This window comes from Phodopus roborovskii, unplaced genomic scaffold (assembly GCF_943737965.1).
Source record: "Phodopus roborovskii unplaced genomic scaffold, PHOROB, whole genome shotgun sequence".
Lineage (NCBI taxonomy): Eukaryota > Metazoa > Chordata > Mammalia > Rodentia > Cricetidae > Phodopus > Phodopus roborovskii.
In genome coordinates this window covers 1,576,433-1,589,941 of record NW_026126560.1, presented here as the reverse complement: position 1 = coordinate 1,589,941, position 13,509 = coordinate 1,576,433, and the positions used below count along the sequence as shown (strand labels likewise).

General features: G+C 41.1%; 1 protein-coding gene across 4 annotated transcripts in view; it reads left to right on the top strand.

Moving 5' to 3' along the window:
• Positions 1-13,509, top strand: part of Nup93 (nucleoporin 93) — a 91,561-nt gene that overhangs the window by 48,971 nt on the left and 29,081 nt on the right. The window contains exons 1-2 of one of the 4 annotated variants that reach the window (XM_051201891.1): positions 643-779; positions 12,891-12,953. Coding sequence is in view for 2 of the 4 variants with exons in the window: in XM_051201890.1 (XP_051057847.1) it covers positions 10,680-10,682; positions 12,891-12,953 (66 nt within the window). In the remaining 2 variants the exon portion in view is untranslated. Of the gene's footprint in view, positions 1-642; positions 780-2,286; positions 2,308-10,662; positions 10,683-12,890; positions 12,954-13,509 lie in introns of those variants that run through there. The other 3 variants (XM_051201892.1, XM_051201890.1, XM_051201889.1) reach the window with 3 other exon arrangements.

Genomic DNA, 13,509 nt, shown 5'->3' with positions numbered 1-13,509 from the left:
CCTGCATGTGGGAGCTACATATTCTGTAGATTAAAATGGCAGAATCTGCCTGCTGCTGTATAAAGTCTTTTAACTACCATTTATTTTAGCATCATGACATGTGCAGATTCCTGCTGCTCAGTTAAGGGACCGGCTTTGCACAACTGGTGTTGCAGTCTGTAGCCACAGCACTGCATCACAATGCAGCAAATGCCTTTTCCACCTTAACTGAACATGACAGAGAAGTGATTATTAACCATGCAAGATGTCGGAAGTCATCAAAATTGCACATCAGAGTAATTGTAGTGGCTTGGGTTGGAGGAAAAAAAGTATCATAGCATCCCTTGCCTACATGTTGTCTCTCCCCCCTCTTTAATCTTAACTTGGTACAGTCCGTTAACAATAAAATACCCTTCTGTAACCTATAAACTGTTACTCCCATCAGTTTGTGCTTGCAAACTGATAACTGACTTCTCTGAATTGTGTGGAACACTTCTGATGGTAATGCTCTGTGCAGGGGGTCTGCCATGCACCTCCTTTTAAAGAGCTGCTACAGTCTCATTGTCTAATTGGACTCCAGTGCTTTATCATATTAGCACTTGCAGAGAGGTTGGGTTTTTTCCCTTCTTTCCTCTCTCTCTTCCTCCTCCCACCGGACTCTTCAATTGAGGCAGTTTAGGGTGGGAAACCCTGAGCACTGGTGCCGGCAGCACTCACCCCACTAGAAGGGCATGGAAGAGCTGCAGTGACTTGACAGCATCGGCTGGACTGCAACTCCTTACATTTTTTGAGAGCGGCAGGTAGGATTTCTTGTTTCATAAAGAAATTAAGATAAATGTGCTCTGGTAATAGAGTGACAGCACGTTGCAGTGCCTTTGAAAGATAAGATCTTGGTGTGTGTGAAATTGTGAGGTAAATTTGGTATCAGTTAACTCATTTGATAAAAAAAAGTATCTGATTCTTTTGAGAAGCACTCAGTTTGTGCCTTATTTAACATTTTTTTAACAAAAAAAATCATTTGGGTGGGGCAGATATCTACTTAAAAGATTCAAAGAGTTTATTTGTGGATTTTATCTTTTAGTAGCAAGTAGTGTGGACTTTCTTCTAGATTTTTAGGAGACAGGTGAACTACAGAATTCTTGTATGATGTAAAATATGAAGACAAATTTCTTTGATAACACCAGTTCCTTCTTTAGAATTGAGGTGTGTATGTGTGTGTGTGTGTGTTCATAGAATTCTGTAACTTATGTTTTACTGTCAAAGATATTTGGAATTGTCTCATAGGGAATGTTTTAGCATAAGATTTTAAATGAGTAAAATTAAATATTAACTCCTAATATATAAATCTTAATCATTATCAGTTAATGGCAATTTAAATTAAGAAAGCTAATTGTAATTTCTTAAACCCTAACTGAGAAAAATATAGGTCTTTTATATATACAGATATATTGTACATGTATTTCAGATATTTTTAGAAGTGAAATGAAAACTTCCTAAGTCATGTGAACACTGTCTTGAAGAATAATAAGATAATAATGTTTCTACAGATAATATTTAATAGGTTGGTTACTATTAGAAGTAAATTGGTTTTAATTCAACATTAAATCAGTTCATTGTCCCACCTTAAAAACCATTAAAATAAAAAGCTGACATATATACCTTTTTATCTCAAGAGTGTTTATTGTGGGACCTGTAGGGTCTGGAGCTCGTTTTGAAGCTCACCTGGTTGAGGCTTTGGCCCCTTCAAAGGTGGGACTTTTATTTACTAACAATAGAAGCTGAGGAAGCTGTCAAGTGGGGAATAGAGGAGGCCTGTTCAGGGAGGGGAGCTGTGAGAATTTGGCTTCTCTCAGCCCTGGGGTCTGGATTTACCAAGACTAAGATTCCTCTAAGACTCTGACCTGGTGCAGTGGTGCCAAGAATTGATTTCTGAGATGAGACAATAGCTATGGTTTGCATTTTGTAAAAGATGGAGGAAACCTCTGACACTGACCCTGTGTACAGGAAATGGCTCAGTTATCTGTGCCTTGGTAGTACGGTTGCACCTTATTTCCCTTTGTTTGAAGTGGGTGGATGCCAGTGCCTCCATCAGAGCTCCTTAATGTAATGTATGGAAAATGTCTCATCCACCATTTTTAACAATTAGCTGTATCATGGGCGAGGCGAACTGGATTCAGAAGCAGTGCAGGGCCATTCCATTTACATTAGCTGCTATGGCACAAGAGCTTTGTTACTGTAAAACCAACATTGATTTTGTGTACCGTGTAGAAGTGTTCTTTAGGAGAGGGAGAACATTCCCAGAAAGAAAATGGAATCCTTTTGTCTGCAGTAAGTATTTCTCATATAGCTATAAAAGATTGAAAATTTGTCTTTGGTTGAATGGGCAAAATAGACTTTTAAGCTAATGCTGCCAGTGTGAGAAAGTATAGCAGAGAGCCTTGAGTTTTTTTTTTTTTTTTTTCCTTAAGTTCTAGGTCAAAAGTCAGATGATCTATATTCTTAAAATATGAGGCTTTTACTGATTTTTAACAAATGACTTTAAGTAATTATTCATTAATAATGGTAAATATGAATTTATCACTAGTCACAGATGGAAATGGTTCTTGAGGGGAAAAAAGAAACCTAAGACTGATAACTTTTCAGAGTTTCTTTTATTGTCTTTAAAAAGAATGTTTTCTATTTCTGAAAAGGATTGTTGAATTTTAGAGCTTTTTCATGTTAAAAAATATATATATAATGATCCATAAATACATGATTAAAAGGTATAAGAAAAAAGTGATTTAAAAAAAAAAACAAAACAGGATTTTGTTCTGGGAAAAAAAAAATGATTGAGGTTTTCCTTCTCACTCGTAGGGACCATTCTTAACTGCTTTTTGCTTAATTAATAAAAGTGTAGTTGGATTTTAGTTGATTCAGATCTTTGTACTGTTCTGCTGCTGCTGAGAGGGACGTGTGGATTTTAACTTTGACTTGTGTTTATTTTTGAAGGCTGAAGAATGTTATCTCTTTAGCCCTGAAGATTGTATAGTAGGCTTGGCCGTGAATTGTGCCCAAAGAGTTGCTCACAAATGGCTTCGTTCGTCCTTCACAGAATTGAGTTCACATAATTCTCGTGGCTTGTAACATGCTTAGAAAGCATCTCCTGTAGGTTGTTGGGGCTGCTGTTTGTCTTGGTCACTGCGCACTGTTTCTGTTTAATAGATGTTGGAGACTCAGGAGAGAGTAGTTTTCTTCACAGCAACTTCACATTGACATAGAAGAGCAGTTGTAAGCCCTGACCCCTAGTGAGAGCCTGAAAATCCCCAATGCTGGTAGAACTCATCTGAAAGCCTGGCTGTCAGTGTGCTTTTTTTCAGTTCTAAGGAGCCTGCATCGAATCCATTGATTGTTCACATATGTATGAGAAAGCACAGGTTCCCTTCCCTTTGATTTCCACAAGGCATACATATACCTTGGAATGAGAGTGTCTTTGGGCAGTGAATTAGAACTGCAACCTTCCTTACATCAGCTGTGTCTAGATTGTTTAAGGGGCTTTACAGTGCCTTCCTTTGAAGATTCTATGGCCCTCCCCTCTTTCTTCCTGTTACTGTCTTTATAAAAAGCTCTATGCCAAGTACCTTTTTTAGATCAGATGGGAGGTGGCAGAGGTCTAGTGCTTTCTATTTTCTTTCCTTCCACGCTGCTCTGCTCAAGTTTGGCTGCTAGAAGAGGCTCTTCTTGATACTTGTAGGGCATTCTTGATTCTTTGCAATTTTGAAGCTTTTTGGTTTTCACACAAAATGTTAGCCTTTTCTGATAGTAAAGAATAGGGTTGGTTCTTTTCCATGACAGGAAATTTATTCATATCACACCTTTGATTGCTCTGGCAGTACTGTAATGCAGGCAAGCAGACATGCCTGCTAGCCTGCTAGGAAGCATTTGGTGGCACTAAGATGGCAGAGAGGAGGGAGTAAGATGGCGTCACCCAGAGCACTGTGATGAGAGCTGGACTGCAGTTATTTTCTTAGTCCAGTCTGGAGACATGCTTAAGAGCGCTGCTTCTAGCTCATGGTACTTGTTGCCAGGAAAGAAAAGTTTTGAGATTTTCCTGGAGGCTTGTTAGCACTTGTATCTAGAGTTCAAATACTACCTTTAAGAAATTGTATTAACATTTTGGAATAGCCTCTGGTGTGCGTTTTTTCCTAGTGTAGAAATGTGCTTGTTGTATGAACATATTCTTTTTTAAAAAGGCAGAACTGTACAGTATCATTCCTGTGTATTCTTTGTCTCATTCTAGTTCCTCGTGGACTTTTGTTATTTTATACATGAAGAATGCCAGTGCTTTCAGAACAAAGCTTACAGTATTTTTTGTGTGAATCCCAGTCTAGCATGTTCTGCAGATGAAGTGTGGTCAGAGTGGTGATGACAATGCTTTTTTTTTTTTTTTTTTCCTTTCTTGTTCCCGTCTTTTATGGGTTTGGAATTTTGAGGAGCCCACCATGGAGTTTATCTAGCATGATCAGCACATCTTGGTTAAGTAAAGCAAGGTTAATGCAGTAAATAACTTTCTCCAGGTCAGGCTTTGGGAAGCAGCTGATACTGTCGTACATCCACAGCATCTGACTCCTGACCTGTGTGCAGTCTGCATCTGATTCCAGTTTTTCTCTCTGTTGACTGGCTGGTGGATTGAGCTCTCAGCAAAGTCAGTCTGTCTGTGCTGGAGCAACCTGACTCAGGGGTGTCTTTTTTCAGCTGTTCCAGAAATGACTTCCTGGGCTGTGTTTGGAGTCCTTTCAGGTTTGTGTTGGAGATGATAAGCACTTGTCAATTTGTCTTTTGTAAACACTCATTTAAAAGCATGATCTCTCTTGCAAGTGGAGCTCCTAGGCTTGTGGTGATGGTTGACCACAAAGGGAAAGACATTCGGCTGAGATGGAGTCGGACTCTCTAAAGGCATCTACGCTAGTAGCTATGAGAAACTGTTCCCTTCTACAGAAGGGAATGAGTAAAGGCATTTAGCTACATTTCATTTGGGGCACTTTATACTTGAAAAAATGGCCTTGCCCATGTTCTCCATTGCTTCTATTTTTCAGTCCTGCTAACTGTATCTATGGTGACCATGCTAAGTGGTGCTTTCTGCAGTATTCCTCAGCTCTACCGGTAAAGTCAAAAAGGTTCCAGCCTTAAACAGGTTTAGGAGAGAGCCAAACTCCAAGCACTCTTAACAAAGGAATGCCTTGACAAAAGCTACACTTAAAACATGTGAAATCACAGAAAATCTCTTTGGTTGGTTGCTTCCAAATTTTTGAAAAACGAATTTTTGAGTAAGAAGGAGCTGCAGTGAAACCAAGCCTCTTTTCTATGACAGCCATTCTGGCTAGTGCGCAGATACCATCAGCATAAGCATTGCTGCAAAGCAGGAGAGCCTAGGACTTTTTACTGCGGGGTAAATGACTGATACTGGGTACCAGCAGGGAGTTAATATAAGTGTGGCGTGTAAACTTTGTTCTAACAGCATTCCTTGTGCTTGCTAAGAGCTCAGGCTTAATCCTGAGTGTTATGAAAGTAGGTTGCTGTCTCTTACTTGGCTGACTGAGACACACCTTCTGCTAAATCCCTATCCCCAACCCTTGGCTCAGTGTCCAAAGCTTGCTTTTGGGTTTTTTTCCCCCCCGAAAGGGTATAAGGCACAAGATCAGATAAAGCTCAGGAATCTACTTCTAGTCCTGTTTCTTGTTAATAGTAGACAATCCTTCAGTGGGTTCTTGCAGAGTGGGTTTTGAGGGTCATGGGAAGTTATGCTGCTTATAAGAAAGACTGTTATTGGTGTTTTCCCATTTATGTTGCAGGGCAGGTTTAGTACCCAAAGTCCAAGATGGACTTAATGCTTTTTTTTTAAATCCTCTAACGAATCCACCTTGTTCCACCCCTAGAGTGACTGTGGGACCCAGTTTTTAGGTCTATTCTGTCTTTAGCCGAGGAGAGGGCTCTGCTGCTGCTTTTTGAAGCCAGGAATGAAATGCACTATTAATATTCATTCCATTTGCAAAGCTAGATTGAAAAGTTCTTTCTGCAGAATTCTTGCCTTTCTTGTTTGACCCTAGCAGTGTCTGACTTTAGGTGGCAGTTGGATAAAGGAGAGGAGGTGCTCACAATTGTTTTTTCTCATTGGTGCTAACTCAGAGTCAGACCAGCTGGCTGCCAGTTTCCTCCCCTGATGTCTGCCACTGTGATATACACATTTCCCCCAGCAGAGGCTCTGCACCCATCTACATCAGGACCTCTCTCCTTGGGTGCAGGATTGGACTTAGTTTTTTTTTTTTTTTTTTTTTTTTAAGTGGTGTGATAGTATCCTTTCCTACAACCCTCTTGTGATCAGCAAACAAAACAAAACAACCCCCCCTCAAAAAAAAAAAAAAAACCCGCATAGAACCCAAAACAAAAAGCACTTTACACAGGCCTGAAAGGGTATGGCAGAACTTTTCGGGTTTAGAAGAAAGAGGGATCTGCAAAAAATCATTAATTTTTTTTCCACCAATGCCAAGGGAATCGCTGAGCATTTACTCATTTATATGATGTCACACTTGTACCCACTGTGTGGAGGCTCCAAAGCTTTCCAGTAACTGAGATGTGTGAACTCGTTACTGTTTCTCTTTCTTGAATATCTAGAAATGGCTGGTGTGTGTGGGGTAGGCAGGTAACAAGAAAGGGGCAGAGCTGGCTTTACAGCACCAGTAGCATAAGACTCAAATAGGCCTCACCAGATTGCAACCCCTGTCATGGTTGTCCTCAAGTTAGCAACTTGGCATGCTGACCATCCTCAACATGCTGCCTTGGTGCAGAGCTGGGAAGAGGCACCCAGTAATCCGTGCCTACCTTGTGTTGATAGGGTGTGTGTCCACACAACACTGCCGCCCTCACTCCCTCACCTTGGCTGCTGCTTTGCTCACAGCTTACTTGCTTCTGAAGTCTTACATGATGGGTTTTTGTTCCGGGTTTTGTTTGCTTGTTTTTTTCTTTGGGGAAGCATAGAGATGTGTAGTAAGGAGTAAATATGCACAAAGTATAAGGGGTTATAGTAATGTGCCTCTTCAAGGCCTATGGCTTTCTTAGAAGGGAATGGTATATGGACTAATACTGACAGGATTTTGAAAAGACCAGGCACTGGTCAGCATACGAAAGCCAAAATGTTGCCCGTGTGCCTCTCTGCTGGTCTGGGAGGATCTACTGCCCAGTGCTGAGCAGGCTTGCATTTACTAGAACCTCCATATGGACACTGAGTGCTCTTTCTCCTGTGAGAATCACAAGGCTGTCCTATAAACCAGTTTGAACTATGGAAACAATTAATTTGATCTGCCTTAACAGATCCAAATCCACCGTGCAGTTTTATGACCCTCTTTTTAGTCCAACAGCAAAAGTCCAAATACAAAATGGGTCCAACATCATGACAGTGACAGATGGCCCAGTCAGTACCTGTGCAGCACCATGTCACATTGTCAGGATCTGCCACCTGTGGCTCCAGAGCTGTGGATCTGCTGCCACCTGCTGAAAGGACAGCCAAGCTCAGCACAGACTCACGGCAGCATCCAGCACAAACTCCAACTGGTGATGTCACTCCTGCTACCTGACATTACCTTCTTATGAGGAATACATGCAGTCTGTCAGCACAAGACGGAAATTTTTTTGTAGAAAACAGCAGCAGGACTTACTTTAAATCTCTGAGTTGGAAAAGAAAGTATGGACTTTAGTGAAGATTCAGTCTTATTCTCTGTATTATTTTATCCCAGTGATCTCTTATCTGATAAAAGTGGCCAAAAGTGCTTTAAGATATTATGCAAATTCTCCAATTTAAAATTTGGAAGCAGGGCTGGAGAGATGGCTCAGCCGGTAAAGGCTAGGCTCACCAAAAATAAAATTTGGAAGCTACCCAAATTTAAAGTACCTGCTCTTTGAATTCCACCAGTAATGGCATCTTTGCACTTGAACAGCACCTTGAGGAGGCATCTACCTAGATACCACAAAGGGGGCTAATGAGAAGCACGTCCACACCATCTGAGGCCCAGCATCTCTCTTGGAGTGCTGGTGGGTTTTCTTGTGGTGGGCATGTGAAATTGCCCTTCCTCATTTCACCCATAAGTACTTTTACCTTTGTAGAATCTTTCAGAAGATGTTACTTGTCACAAAATGGGAAGATGGTTTGGGGGAGGCTATGGGAGCAAGTGTCTCAATCAGAATGAACTGAAGAAAAGTAATGGCCCAGTGTATCTCACACTTTCTTATACTTTTTTCTAAGAATTTCATTCGTGGCACTGTATTTATATATTTTTCACTCTATGGTCTCCCCAGTTCTTCCCATCCCCTGCTGAAATTTCATGGCCTCACACATAGGAAACTGACCTCCTGGAGTGCTTATGGCCAGATACGTAAGCACTAGTTTGTGAAACTGCCTTATAGAAAAGGATTCCTGGCCTTGGCTTCATTGGAGAAGACAGCTGTATTAAGGATAGTTTGCCTTTGTTGGGGCTTCATCTTTTAGAGAGGGAAGGAGATTTTAATTTCCATTGAGAGAGTCGGAGCTCAGGCTGAATTCTCCTGTGCTTCTTCCTAATTGGGAACTCTTGCTGAGTTAAATGCTAAAATTTCAGTTTCTCACCTGTAAAAGGAGCAGGAGGTAGGGGCGTCGGTAGGTAGAGTGCTGGTGTCTGTGCTTCTTTATTGTTAAAGGATTGGGCCTGAAAATCTTTGACTTGCATAAGTCCTTCCTGAATAGGAACTATTGTGTGTTACAGAAAGCTGGAAAGCAAGTGTGTGCTCCAGGGCCCTGGAAGGAGGAGCAAATAGAAAGTTAGGAGTGAGTATGTTAACCACCTAGACCTGCAGGCATCTCTGAGTGGGAGCGGACCTGTTGTGCCTTCTCTTGCTCTTGACTCTCCAGAGAAACCACTTTTGGATATATGATAAAAAGCACTTCTCCAGGATGAGGACGGTGGTGTTGAAAAGAATCTCACAGAAGAAGCCTGAAAGAAAAGGAGCACATAGACAAAATCTGTCTGATCCCAGGGCAAGAACAATACTACCACCACATTTTTTGAGCCAAACTTGAAGCAAGTTTATTAAATACTGGCCAGGGTGATGGACACTGGCCAGGTCCATTCCTGGGTCCCCAGTGAATTACATTAGGCAGGGGCTTATAAAGGCAAGACCCATAAGGCTATGCTTTTATCCAGTCACAGGCAAGCTTACGTCCCACCTATGTTCCTCCTGCCTACATGTGATCAAGCACATCCTGTGCAGCTGGGGCAGCCAAGCTTGTTTAGAGAAGCAAAAAACGGGTAGCTCGTTATCTCACGTGAACAACAGGTTCCAGCATTCCAGGAAGTTACTGTCCTGGACCGAGTAGGGATTATGGGTTGGAGGATTTTTCGTTTGTTTGTTTTATAGATTTCTTAAGCATAGTAATTTAAACTTAAAACATAACTTTAGCCATAACAAGTCAGGGAAGAGACTTTGGAAACCTGGGCAGAGGCGGGTCATGTTTCTGCCCAGCTGTTTAGTTTTTTTGTTGTTATGTTTTGGTTTCAGGGCTTTGAGGCTCAGGTTGGCCTTGAGTTTGCAGCAGTCCTCATAAGTGCTGGGTTTTTGTGGTGAGTCACAGCACCTGGCCCTGTCCGGCTTCTGAGGAGGAAAAGGGGGAAGATGAGAGTCTTTTTCCCATTTTGATGCTTATGTTTATTTTTGCTTTCATTATTTTATTTACATGGCAAAATACATTATTGTCCCCACCTTTAATTTAGTGATTTTATTCCAGTCCCATGCTACTGTCATCAGAGTTGTTAAGAGTCAAAGCCTGGACCTAGTCCGGGTTCCCCATCCTCTATAGGCTAGTTAAAGAAACAAGGAAGAATGAAGAGCAGGAAAAGATTTATTCAGTGTGTGGTCACATTGGGAGAGGTGCAGAGTGGTGTCCCTTCCCCCCAATCCGTCTTCAAGGTCCTGGTATGAGGGTTAGGTTTAAATAGAAAACAAGATTTGTGTATAGCCAAGCAGTGCCAGTCCATGACGTGTGCTCCTACCTATCACTGTCTGGACTCACGTCTGTCTGCAAGGTGGTCTGACAAGTTGTTGGACCTGTGTAAAGTTTCTGTCTTGGACAAGTTGCCCATCTGACTGGTACTAGGCTTCAATCCTTTTTCTCCCACCATGAGATACCTGGGGAAATTAGAATATCTTTGGAGGGCAGGGCGGTATTGTCTCAATAGTTTGGTAGCCAAAGGGAGAGAGATTGTGTCTAGACTATCATCTTCATTATTGTTCCTCAAGGGATGTGTTCTTTAGAAGAAATTAGTCACCACTAGATGGCACAAGACCCCATCTCTCTGTACATGTTAATTTTCAAGATTCTTTTTAAAAGATAGGCTGCTAATGTATAGTTTTAAAAATATAGTATGTATAACCTGTTTCCTTTTAGAAAGGAATAAAGGGTAAAAAGCAAAGATCAGAATAAATGTAATTGTCCCTATATATAACCAAAACAAGCATTCTAGAATAAACATTTTGTCTGACTTGCACAGTGTGACACAGACCTGTAATATCAGTGCTTGGGAGGCTGAAGCAGGAGAATTTGAAGTTTAAGGCAGCCTGGAAGAGAGAAATGACAAGAACTGTTGGCGGTGGGGATATTGAATATATACAGATTTTCTTGTCATTATTGCCTAAATGGTATGGTATATAAACTATTCATACAGCATTTGTGTTGTATTAATAACCTGTAGTCTAAACTGTGTATAGGTTACATGTAAATACCATGGTGTCTTGGGAAGGGGTCTGGAAGTGGTCTGGGGGACAGTTGCTTTGTGGCTGTGTGCACTACAGAGAGCAGGCAGCTTTTGAGGTACATAATGGTCTTTGTTCATATGTGGGTCATATCTGAAATCTGAGTCTCATGCACAAATGCTTCCCTTAATTTGTTGAAAGTTTTAAAAATGAAACTTTTAATAGACAAGTAGCTTAATCTGACCCAAATGATGTTTTTATTGTTGTTTTCTTTTTTCCTATAATCTTTTATTTTTAAAATTATAATATTATTATGTAATTTTACCCCCTTCCCTTTTCCTCCTTCTAGTCTCTTTCATGTAAACCCCCTCTCTGATCTTAAATTTATGGCCTTTTTTTTTTCCTGTAATTGTTGGGGTATGTAGAGAGAGAGAGACGAAGGCATGTCTTATTTCTTTAAATTTCATTTCTTAGAAATTGAGGGCTCTTTTTCACACTGAGAAGTACTTTGCGTTTAAGTGAATGGTCTAACTACTGCTTTGCATTTGGGTTATGTATGTATGTAAGAGAAATCTGTGGATGTAGGCACAGTTACACACAGTTAAGTGCTGTTCATTTGACTTGGGATGATCAGGGAAGCAGAGAAGGGAAGATGGAATATCAGACTCCGCCCACACACTGCCCTCTGCCTCAGCCAAAACAGAGTAATTAAACTAGGCCTTAAGGAATAGTGGCTTCCCCTACCTTTGTTCACACAGCTTTCTGTAGTAGCAAGGCATGGCCGTTGCCTTGCCATTGTTTGGCAGTATCAATCCACGGTAATAGATATGCAGTTTTGTTTATAAATGGTGACACACTGTATACCTTTAATTTAGCTTTAGCCATTGAAGCCCTTAAGAAGAAAGGCAGTGAGTTGAAGGCTACACAGTGAGACCCTGTCTCAAAAACAGAGAATTCATAATAAAAGTTTATTGACTTTCTTCCCATGAACAATGTATGTATATATTATAATTATATCATTTACCCCCTTTCCTCTATAAGGAATCCATTAAATTATTAAAAAGGGACTGAAGGCTCTCTCTACTCTTACCTCACAGCCCTGTTATCAGTATCGATAGAACCCTCAGAGCTGTTGGAGGTGGTCTTTCTGAGGGGACGGTTTTCTGGGTGCTAGCTGCTGTTTGCCTATCCCAGTGCATCCTGCAGTTTGGAGTATGAGCACAGGTATGGGGGAGTTGGGGGCCAATAGGTAGAGATCTTGGAAATTGTGACTATTAAGAGTATCATACCCAGTTATATTCCTGTATTGCCCGCCATCCACATTTGTTAACCAGAAGTTTAAGAACAAGGGCTGTTTGGACAGAGTGCACTAAAACTAACCATACACGTAGAAAATCATCAAATATGTTTTAATTGAGCTTGTCATTTAAAAACATTTGCTTAATTCTATTACAGTTCTTCAAATTCCTTTTTTAAAAAAGCATAACAGGAGCATTGCAGGGAAAGCAGGTCATTTTGGACACATATAAATGTGCCGTACAGATTGTAAGTGGGTCTGGGATGTTTCATAACCTGGAGTCTTCCATGTTATAGCTAAGACTTTGATCTCCACACATGAATATGAAATACTAATATTAGTTTTCCTTGGCCCCTGAGCTCCAAGCCATGGAGAAGAAGCTTTCCCTTTGTGTAAACAGGGTATTGACCTAGAGCCTGCCTGCCTGCATTTGTGGCTGTTGTTGGAGTCTCTTGTTGCCTCCCTCACCTGACCTCACCTCAGGCAAATAATGACAGAACAAAAACAAGCAAGTCCTCCTAAGCCACCTTCCCTTAACGCCACCAACATATCTAGACTTAATCAGTATTAACATTGGAGCGGTGGGTTGAGCCTTGGGGCTTATACGAAAGTCAGCTGAGATTTAGAGTTGGCTGAAGTTCTGCCATTAGTAAATGGAGGCACTGGGCTTTGGCAGGGGCTATGACCTGGAACTTCCTATATTGATGAGAGTGGCCATGAACTGCTGATCTCTTGTCTGCACCCCAATTGGGGACAGCAATGACAGATGTGTATGCCAGACTGTTTTAATGGCCTTTGTTCTTCAGTATACTTCTGGCTCTTTGAAGGTAACCATGGTTGTGTCATTTTACTTCTTTTCTAGGGCTTCCTGAAGAATGAGAAAGACAATGCCCTGTTATCTGCCATTGAAGAGTCCCGGAAGAGGGTAAGAAAACATCCCAAAGTGCAGATTGGCTACTGACTGCTCACCTGGCTGACCTGCTTCTGTCACAGCATGATGACAACACCTTTTTCTTTAATTAAAATTTTGTTTTATGCTTCCATTTAATGGGGGAGGTGGAGGTCAGAAGACAGCTTTGCAGGTTATTTCCTTTTGCTGTGTGGGGTTTGGGGTCAAACCTGTGTTTCCAGGTCGGCAGCAAGCACTCTTACCCACTGAGTATCTTGCTAGCTTTGTGTCACTATAACTAACATTTTCTCAAATGCTTTTAAAATATGTTTGGTACACTAAATGATGGCAAATATATCAGCCAGAGTAGCCATTATACATTTTAACCTGCCTCCACCCCTAAAAATGCTCTCACCCCAAAGCTATCAGAATAGATGGTTCTAGACAGGTGTTTCTGGTTGCTTTCGTTCTGGGAGCATGTCCAATGATGGATGTGCATATTTTACAAAAGTATGCCTACAAAGGTATGGTGCCCATAGGTCGTTTCCTTCACCAAGGAGAGTTACCTCCTTTTGTTTCTGACAGTAACACC